Source organism: Glycine max, chromosome 20, assembly GCF_000004515.6.
Source record: "Glycine max cultivar Williams 82 chromosome 20, Glycine_max_v4.0, whole genome shotgun sequence".
NCBI classification, from domain to species: domain Eukaryota; kingdom Viridiplantae; phylum Streptophyta; class Magnoliopsida; order Fabales; family Fabaceae; genus Glycine; species Glycine max.
The window spans coordinates 40,540,273-40,551,095 of record NC_038256.2 but is presented as its reverse complement, the minus strand read 5'-3'; the positions used below and the strand labels follow the sequence as shown (position 1 = coordinate 40,551,095).

Below are 10,823 nucleotides of genomic sequence, written 5' to 3'. Positions count from 1 at the left end.
ATTAAAAATAAAAAAACACTAACATATAAAAATAAAAAACATATTTAAAAAAAAATCGGGTCCAAAGCAAACCATTTGGAAGTCATTAATTTCTGTACATAAGCATTTGCCTATCTTGTGAATTGTGATTATGGGCAATGCCAAAGCGTGAAATTGAAATATCATGTGTGAGAGAAATGATAGGAAGAAATTCTTTTGAATATATTTTTTTATTAGTGGAAACTGATTGAAAATTAAAAAGTGTTGTACGCTTTATGTTTTATTTAATATTTTTTATAACTTTATAGGTTTTAATACATTTTAAAATTTCTATAAAAAAATTAATAGTGTGTTAGAATATTATTAGCACTAGCCTCTTAAGTGTAAATATTATATGCACCAACGATTTAAAAATCCTTTTAAGTTGCTATCTAATCATTAATCGATACATACATATATATATATATACTGAAAGTTTATAAAAGTTAAACTCAAGCATTAAAAGTATTTTATTAAATATTTCAAATTATTTAAAAAATAAGTTTTTAATATTTTTTATCTTTTTATCGTGTACTATAAACAGAAAAAATACTCTTAATCAAATGTTTTAGATTTTGAAATGCATTAAATAATCGTGAACAGATCTGATATCTCATACCATTTTTAGAAGAGAATATTTTTTTGTGCAATTTTAGAAGACAATATAAATACTACTTAAATATTTTTTTAAGCAAAATACTACTTAGAAATTAACTGACAAAAGATACAAGTAGGTATTAAATGAGAACACATTCCACTCTTATCAAGAATTCAAATCTTATTTTGTTGCATAACACGGTAGAAGAGTACCAACTGGGCTGTAATTTTAACACATAATTATCTTGTTGAACAGTTTTGACTGAGTTACTAGAGTCAACTTGATAGTAGAAGATTCGAATAATATTCTTGACTTATGTTGAATTGTTACCGTTGTAGCTGTTAAAAAAACAATTTTTTTTACCATATTTTTAAATATAATAAATCAAAATATCAAATACGTAAAAAATAATAATTGAATCTGGTGAAAAAAAATGCACTTGTCCTAAAAATGAGTCCGTTTAACCAATAACAACAATTTATATCTCTTAATTAAATAATTTAAAATTTGAATCGTAATAAATCTTTTAATATAAAATAAATCATATTAGAAAAATATATAAGGTTATTTCATTTCAATATTATAATTAAAAAAATAAAATTGGATCCCTTTGATTCTCCTGAGAAAGTTCTTATATACTTTCCATCTGTATTACGATAGAAAAATATATTTTAAAAATAAATAATTTTGACCATAAGTCGTCTTTTCCATTACCATGGTAAGATTGCCGCTGCAGATAGATAGCTCTTATCTGGGCACCTTCTACCGACTAACGGCTTCTCGTGAGCAACGTGAACTAACCCACGAACTGGATTGTAAAAAGGGTTTGAACTTTAGGTTTTACCAAACCTTCTTTTGTGCTTTCATGACTGGTGGGTCTCTGTGCCAACTCTTTTCTCGTTACAAAGAAACCTTTCCACTTTCCCATTCTCTCTTTGCTCCTTCAAGGCCCACTCGCCACGTGTTTCTCATGGGTATCTCTGCTTTATTGCAACTGTTCTGAACCAGATTCCCAAGAACCGTTTCCTTCTGCTCCTTCTGAGCTTCTCTGATGATGGGGTTTCGGTTTTGTATCGTTTGCAACGAGTAATGGACTGAGAAAGACTGTTTTTTTTTTTTTTTTATGATGGGTAGTAATGAGATTGAACATTTGTCTGAAGATGTGTTAGATAGGGGTTTTGAATTTGATAGTCAGCAGAAGAAAGATCTCAAGCAAATGGAGATAGAGTCTCAGGGTGAGAAGTTTTATGGAGCTTCTTCTGAGGAGGACGAGGATGTGAACAAGTCATTGCCGCAAGTTGCTTCTTCATCAAGAAGAGGTTTTTGCTAGTTAGTTTTATAGTTTCTTCGGTTAAGTAGTTGATTATGACTGTGAAGTAGGCATTGCTTTAGGTTCTGTTGTTATCTGATGAATGCTTTATTGATTTGGTCTTCTTTTTTTTTAACCCCCTTTTAAGCACGTGGGGCGGGGTTTATGTATCTTGAAGGAAAGCTAGCTCCAGCACTGTATATTTCTATAAAATCTTGTGAATTTAGTTTAGTTGCCTTGTCTTTTCCAGCGAGGTGGGAAGAAGGGGAGATTCATATGTTGATACATGTCCTAGCTCTACAAGATTATTCATTGAACCTCTTCTTGGAAAGCCTTTATGCGTTTGTTGTTGTTTCTTGAGTCTAAATTACTTGCCTTCTGTGTAAGGTCTTATCCAGATTGGCACTTACATATTTATGAAATATGTACTATGTAGTTTCCATTGTATTTTAGTTTCTGTTAGAGATTCCCAAACACTAATAGTTAGTCAGTAAGAGAGGGTGGAAGGAGAGGGGTAGAAAGGAGTGGTGGCATTCTCTTTTGTATCGATTGAAAACTGAGCATTAGCTTTGTTGTAGAAAGGGGAAACCCTTTGGGAAAGAGAGATCTTTCTCCTTGTTCTGTTCATTTTCGGTCAGGAAATAAAATCTGTCTTTTCAGTTCTTTGTTTTCTATTCTTGGCTCCTAACAGTTTCACAAGTTTAAATCTAAAATACTGAATTCCATTGAAATTAGTTTCAACCTCAATAGCTTTAATTCATTTAAAATAAGTGTGTGCGCACCTCCTATCTTGGTCAAATTCTATTGGTCTTGTTCTCATGGACTACTGTTTCTAACTTGCTTCTGTTGGAAGATCAATTTAATATGTCTTGTATGTCCAATACTGTTCATGAAGGTTTGGAACATTGCATCACGGCCCCTGTTGGAACTGAGAGGAACCCACTTATAGTTGATGATGACATTTTTCTTTCTAGATCAACAACAGGAAAGTGGGAATTCCCTAGGCAGGACACAATATTGGACAGGCTGTCTGAGAAGGTGAAGGTATTGCAAGTATTACTATATGTGGATGATTTTAAATTTCAAGCTTGTGTTAGTGTATTTTTATTCTAGTTGGGGTTAGTTTCACCAAAAAATTGATATTAATATTTCTTTGACTGTTCTGTTCAATCTTGTTTGAAATATGCAAATTGGAACAGTGCTATTTGTTCTTTTGTGTGTTGGACATATTTCAGGTTCTTGACACGTGGTTGGGCTATTTGAAAAATGTGATTTGTAGCTTTATTCTTGAAATTGTTCTGTATTTGTGATTTATGCATCAGAGCTTCCAAATTATTAGCATGTTCATAACACTTTATTGTTTTGCTACTCAGCAACTGATTACTAACCTAGTGAAGATACAAAATGATGGCACTGTTGAAGTTGATATAGAAATGAGTGCATCTGTTGCTCCAGAATTGTTAGAGCTCCAATCTTTTGCCAAGTCAACAATGAGAGAAAGTCTTAGTTCAGAGTCAAAAAAATCTGTTCCACGGTTACAAATTGTCATACTTGTGGTTGGAACTAGAGGCGACGTACAACCTTTTCTGGCCATTGCAAAGAGACTTCAGGCATGTTTTGATATTTTCATTCAATTCATTTTGATGCACATCAGCACATGAGAATTGCATTAAATCATAGTTGTCTTTGTATTGCTTTCTTGCATATCTTATGGTGTAGAACTCCCCAGTATCTTGATATCTTGTGATTTACTTTAATATGAGGCCTAAATGAGAATTTGGCATTACTTTTCTTGGAAATCACATCATATATAGATTTCCTTTCATTTGCTTTGTTCAGAAAAAATGTATACTGTTTGTAATGTATTCTTTTCATGATAATTTGTCATATTGGCATTGGTGATAACAACTTGTCATTGGTGATAACAACTTGTCATTGAAGTTCTTAATAGAACTTTTAATTTATGGGAAGGAATTATTCTAGTCTCCTGTAGTTTTAGTAGCCTTTGAGTTTAAATTCCCTAGGTTTTCCTAATTATCTGATTGCTGTCATGTGATTTGCTCCGCTGATCTATTTGAAAGGATGCAATATCTTGATTTTTAACTACTGTTGATATATTGTATGTTCCAGCAGTCAATTTTGTTGAATTCATACTTTCTTGCTTCCATAGAAGAACTAAATATTTACTTGCAGGAGTATGGTCATCATGTTAGGCTGGCAACTCATGATAATTTTAAAACATTTGTGAAGTCAGCTAATGTAGATTTCTATCCTCTGGGTGGTGATCCTCGTATTTTGGCTGGATGTAAGAGGTTCCCTTTTAATACTTTCATTAATATCCAATAACTTTTCACTCTACCAGTATTTTGTGCTTAACATGACTATAGCAGGATGTAAGAGGTTCCTTTATATTGGTTCACCTATTAAAAATGGTGTTTAGATTAGAAAATATGCTGGAATTCAGTGTAAGGTAATTAAAAATTGTCAAAAATATTCTCATCATTCTCCAATGGCTAAATTTGCAAAATGTTCTCTGATTCCTCTGCTGTAGATCAAGCTAAATTAGGCAATGACTGTGATCTTTCAAGCTTTGGCTCTGTTATACTCACGGCTCAGTCTCCCCTATTTTTGTTTTGAAACATGCTAAAACAATGATGTATTTTTGTTTTAATCTTATTCTATTGCTGCTCTTATTCATTATACACGCATATACTGATATACTAAATGAGATACTTAAATTATAGACATGGCAAGGAATAAAGGTTTAATCCCTTCTGGACCGGCTGAAATATCTGTCCAAAGAAAGCAGCTGAAGGCCATCATTGATTCCCTTCCTCCAGCATGCACAGCACCTGATATGGAAACTGGTGTTCCTTTCAGAGCTCAAGCTATTATCGCCAATCCTCCTGCTTATGGTGAGTGGTTAGGACTTAAGATATTAGTGTATCATGTATTTCTTCATTAAATATCTTCTTATGATTGATGTATGTTTTAAGGTTTAATTATCCCTAGTTCTTTTATTGTAATATGACAATCATATCACACATGATGCAAGTATGACATTTGGTGATTCTATCGTTAGCCTTGAGACTACAATCTGTCCCTGTAGAATGTAGTTCTGATACATGGATGACAGTTAAAACAATATTCATGGTCTTCATATAGTAATGTCATATTACTAGACCTATTCAAATGGTGACCCTGATGTTAGTCAGACTTGGCTACTTGGTATTGACAGGTTGAAGTGCATTATCATTTTGCACATGTTCATGCAATTAATTTTCAATGCTCATAAACATAATTTAGGGTTGGACTTATCTCCTTTGATCAAGAACATAAATTGTCCAAGTAGAAATAAAGAAAAATTAAGGGTGTGTTTGGTTTGTATTTTCATTTTCTGTTTTTATTTTCTGAAAACTGTTTTCATTTTCAAAAGATTAGAATTCTGAAAATATGTTTGGTTTGACTTCTTGTTTTCTGTTTTTAGGAAATAAAAATACTAAAAATTTATGATATATTGACTTCTTATCTTTTTTGTATTTTTAAATTTGCTTAAAATTACATTCATTGCCATCTCATTTTCATTTTACTCAAAATGAGGTTCCTGTTTTCAACTGAAAACGAAATTTTATTGTTTTCATTTTCTGGTTATTTTCTGTTTTCATTTTTACTGAAAATGTTTTCAAAAATCCAACTAAACACATTTTCATCACCATTTTCTGTTTTCAGTAAACAGGCAAACCAAACACCCCCTAAGCTATTTCAGGTTGTTGTTTTTCAAATGCTCGTTATGTGTATATCACACTCAAATTTATAAACAGAAAGTGCTAACCATGTACTGGAAAAAGGGGGGAGCCTGAAGAATAACTACTGACATTGAAGTAAGAAAATCAAGGGCTTTCACTTTTAAAGCCTGAAGAATAATGGATTTTCTTTTTCTTGAATCTGTTTACCAAGTTCATAAGCATGTTGCTGAATTCAGTAATTTTAATATAAAAAAAAGCTTTTCATTTTAGCAGAATATTTTTGTTTGTTTATCACTTCATTATTTGCAAATTTGCCTGGACTTGCCTATAAATTTTTAGAATATAATATAGAATTATATCTTGTGATCCCGGTTTGCAGGACATGTACATGTTGCTGAGGCCCTTGCGGTGCCCCTCCATATCTTCTTCACAATGCCATGGACGTGAGTTAAAATTCTTATAAAAGTTGTCACTTTTTATATGTTAGGAAGATAAAGTTTTATAACTAGATGTAAATAATTTTCTAATTCTTGAATTGATTTTCATTGTTCATACAGTACATAAATGTTTTAATTAAAACCAGTAACAACTGTATTTTCAAATATTCCGATAAATGCAACATTCTTTTATCATCCCTTTTCAGTGCTTTCTTGAAATATTTGAGGTCACTTAAATATATTTTTTCAATATGCAGGCCAACATATGAGTTCCCCCACCCTTTGGCACGTGTTCCTCAAAGTGCCGGTTATTGGGTATGTCTTTTGATAACACAATATTTTATAATCTGATTTTGATAATTTTATAAATATTTGCTGGACTAACTTACCAACATACCTATTTCAATATTTCCTTGCCATCTCCAGCTATCCTATATAATTGTGGATCTACTAATATGGTGGGGAATGCGAAGAATTATCAATAACTTCAGGAAAGCAACTCTGAAGCTTGCTCCTATTGCATACTTCAGTATGTACCGTGGATCAATATCTCATTTACCGACTAGCTATATGTGGAGTCCTCATGTTGTTCCAAAACCTAGTGGTATGGACAAGGATTAAATTATTAGTTACATTATCTGATGTCTTTCTGATAATTTTTTTAAATGAGTAATCATTTTAAGTTGTTGAAGTAGCTGATAAGTTCAAAGCTGTTACTGTGTAGAACTGAATGCACAGTAACTGTTGAGTTGGATTGTGAATGTATATTGTAGAGTTATCTGTTGAAATTTTATAATTGAATGGAGTTTATTATATTATATATGAATTTGTAAAGGAAGACTTTTGTAATTGCTTTGGTTCAAATTAGATTCCAATAAAATTTTATCTAAGTTGTTTAAGCTTTAAGGAGACTTCACATGTACAATGTATAAACTATAAAGTACAGTTAACTTTTTTGTGTTGATAATATTACTATTTGTAAATAGATATATAAAATCATGGATGGGCCTCCACTTAACATCTTAAACATTTAGAAGAAATGATCCTTGAGAGTAATTAATAGCATGTTTTGCCTGGAGTCCCAAATTTGTTACTAGCACTGATGACATTTTACAAATTTGCAGACTGGGGCCCATTAGTTGATGTTGTTGGTTATTGTTTCTTGAGCCTTGCTTCAAAGTATCAACCTCGGGAAGATTTTGTCCAATGGATTAAAAAAGGACCACCTCCTTTATATTTTGGGTTTGGGAGCATGGTATGGTAATTTCACATGTATTACAAGTCACTTTTATGAATTGTCTCTGATAATCATCTTTTTTGTGAATTTAACTTCACTGTTTGGAGTTGTGGATTGTACTGCCACTACAAGCCTTAGTATTGTTACTATTGTAGTTAATCCCTAAATCCCCTATCATAAATCCTAATTCCCCATTTCTCTTGTTGAACATTTGGTGGATTGTACTACCAGTTATAGGATTAATTTTGAGATTAATTCATTTGGTGTGTATAGAAAATAAGACACTACTTATGATGATCCTGAACTTTCTGGACTAGTTGATGCACAGATGTGACTCTGGCCAAGATAATTTCCTTCATTTGTTTTCATGACCTTCTATAAACTGTGGTAATCTATGATTGTCCATGTCATATTGATCTGTATAAAGAGGCTTTATTGTTATCATGGAATCAGTGCAATGACATATTTTCATCAATAACTGTTTCAGCAATACTCATAAGCTCATGAACTTGACATTGTATGAGTTGACACTAAGCAATTTTTTGAAAAAGAATTTTTGAAATCCTCTAAAAAAACTTTTTACTTTTTCAGCCTCTTGAAGATCCTAAAGGAACAACAGATGTTATATTGGAGGCACTAAAAGATACAGAACAACGGGGAATTATTGACCGGGGTTGGGGCAATCTAGGGAATTGTAAGTATTTTATTCCAATTTTGTTTTGTACCTATTTGATTCCTTTTTTTCAAATACTCATTGCTGTTGAGGAAGTTATAATTTTTGGTTTCATGTTATGTTATTTGTTTGTATGTCAGTGCCAATGAATGAGTGAAACATGTGTTGTTTATTACCAAGTTTAACCTTATGACCTCGTGCAAATTGTCCAAACCCCTCCCCACCAACCAACTAACCCCTTCCTATTGATGCTGTGTTTGTTTAATCTTAGTTCTGATTAGCTTTTACAAATTTGCATACATTAATATACCTGAGAAATTTACATTTTTATAGTTGTATAATTAATTTTCTCATTTTGCTATGTCATGCTCTTTTATACTTTGAAGTTCAAAAGTTATCTTCTGATTGATGACTGTTATGACAACATGTGATTCTACAAACTGAAGAGGTCTTTTCCCACCTTTAGAAGGGTAAAAAAAAAAACTCAGTAAAATGAAATATTTAAAAAATATTCTCATTGGTGCTGACGGAAATTTTCTGAAATTGTCTAGTCACATGCTCTAACTCCACTAACTGATTAAAAAGGTATTTATTAAGCATGAAATGATACCCCCCTCCCGCCCTTTATTTCTTGATTCTGTTTCTGGTTTACTTACAACGAGAATATTCTTTTATTGTTGAGCAAGATCTATTTTATTCTGAAGAAAAATCTAGGAAAAATCGAAGACCAAGATTCAAAAATAGAATTTATGGATTTGTTTAATGAAAGAAAGGAGTTATGTGTTTTTCACTCATGTCCTGGTTGGCATACATTATTTGGCTTTGCAGGAGCTAAAGGATGAAATTTCATTTGATTTAATAATTTATAAGGAGAATGAGCAGAAATGAACACTTAAAGGCTATGCCACACTGCGCCATTGGGCAAGTAGCCTAGACACTGAATATTTCAGTTTATTTTCATATGCTTTAACGTCTACCCACTTGAATATGTTTCTATATGTTATGTCAGCTAGTGTATCTAAGACATGCCTGCAAAATTTTCCTTAATATCATCAATTTTTTTGCCGTTATTAACTTGATTCAGTGAGAACTTTCTGTTGAATTGTCTGCATTTTGATGGCCTTAACTTTCAAGAATAGATAAACTTTTTCTCACGACATGTCTTGTGACATGCTTTGAGAAAATTATACATTTTGTTCTGTGCATTTTAGGTAATTGACATTAGTTTCATACTTTCATTTTCATTTTCATTTTGTTTTCCATTATGCAGTGGCAGAACTTTCTGATAATGTTTTCCTTCTGGAGGAATGCCCTCACGATTGGCTGTTTCCTCAATGTTCTGCTGTGGTGAGTATTAATTTATGTTTTCTTGTGGGTTTATTTGGCCAAGAAAGAATTGCTTTGGAGTTTGTCAGAGTGTTTTACTCATTGCTAGTTTAAGCCTTCTTTACTTTGATTCTCAATTTCACAATTCAAATTTTAGCTGTCAGAACTGAAAAGTTCTTCTTAGAGAAAGAGGGGCAAAGGGGTTGGTTTTGAATATCCACTCAGATCAGGGCATGAAATAACTGGAAGATATTTTTGGCACAAAATTGCAGGTGCATCATGGTGGAGCTGGAACCACGGCTACAGGATTAAAAGCTGGGGTAATTAATGTTCAATAATATCTTCTAAGATATTTTTCTTTTACATAATCCAAGGATTGGTTTGAATGTCTTAAAGAGTTTTAATGACATAATTCTGGTGTTTATAAAAAAAAATCAGGTTATTGCTTTTTAATTTTATTTTAATATGAATACCATAACTTGCAGTGTCCGACAACCATAGTTCCATTCTTTGGTGATCAGTTCTTTTGGGGAGATAGAATATATGAGAAAGAATTGGGACCAGCCCCAATCCCAATATCTCAGCTCAATGTAGAGAATTTATCAAATGCCATAAGATTCATGCTCCAGCCAGAGGTGAAATTAAATTCTATTCCTCCCCATTTTTTTGTTTCCTCCTGCATACTTTATAAACATCATGTGTAATAGTTGTGCAGTTATGCTATGCGAACAAAGTCACGAGTCATGGTTTAGTCAATAATATTGATAGTTAGTGGATTATAAATATTCAGGTGAAATCTCGAGCAATGGAAATTGCTAAGTTGATTGAGAATGAAGATGGTGTTGCCGCTGCGGTTGATGCATTCCATCGCCATCTGCCTGATGAACTGCCACTCCCAACTCCAACTCCTACTCCAGTGGAGGAGGAGGACCACTTGAATCCTTTGCAGTGGTTTTTCCTCCGACTTGGAAGGTTCTGTTGTGCACCTTGTGGTGGTGTGTAGGTTTTCTGCATTAATTTCTTTTTCATTTTCGTTAATTCATTGTAGAATAGATTTTGTAGGTTGCACAGTGTTTTGCTTTGGTATTTCATTCATTCTGTCAAGTCTCTAGCGTGAGGGCTTGACTAACAGTTAATATTGAGTATTGTGTATATTTGATTCCCCCCCGGATAGGTTCTATGATTAGTGATAGATTAAGAGATATAAAGAGTTGGGTAACATCATTCATGTAGCGGCTGCTCCAAATACTTTGCTTCTGTGAGTTTTCAAATTTGATAGTTGATATATTATCATGCTAGAATTTTGTGTAGATTGCCTTTTTTTTTTTCCACCTACTAATTTATTTTGAGCTTTTCAAAGGTGGGAGATATTTTCTGTTGTATAGATGTGTAGTTCACATTACTGATCCTAATGTCAATGTAATGACAAAAAAATAAAGTGCACTATGCTGCCACTATGGTAGGGTAATTTGCTCTGCC

At 32.7% G+C, this 10,823-nt stretch overlaps 1 protein-coding gene across 2 annotated transcripts; it reads left to right on the top strand.

Annotated features, from left to right (window-relative positions):
- The first annotated feature begins 1,316 nt into the window (after nt 1-1,316).
- LOC100800091 (sterol 3-beta-glucosyltransferase UGT80B1) lies at nt 1,317-10,654 on the top strand. 2 transcript variants are annotated; one of them, XM_006606104.4, is made up of 14 exons: nt 1,317-1,935; nt 2,821-2,963; nt 3,299-3,535; nt 4,119-4,230; nt 4,670-4,840; nt 6,051-6,114; nt 6,366-6,423; nt 6,535-6,712; nt 7,233-7,363; nt 7,937-8,039; nt 9,289-9,365; nt 9,617-9,664; nt 9,830-9,979; nt 10,135-10,654. In XM_006606104.4, the coding sequence occupies exons 1-14, from the start codon at nt 1,740-1,742 to the stop codon at nt 10,345-10,347; spliced, it is 1,881 nt and encodes a 626-aa protein (XP_006606167.1). In that variant the 5' UTR covers nt 1,317-1,739; the 3' UTR covers nt 10,348-10,654. The 2 variants fall into 2 exon arrangements, with proteins under 2 accessions (XP_006606167.1, XP_006606166.1); XM_006606103.4 differs by having other exon boundaries at nt 2,821-2,969.
- The last annotated feature ends 169 nt before the right edge of the window (nt 10,655-10,823 follow it).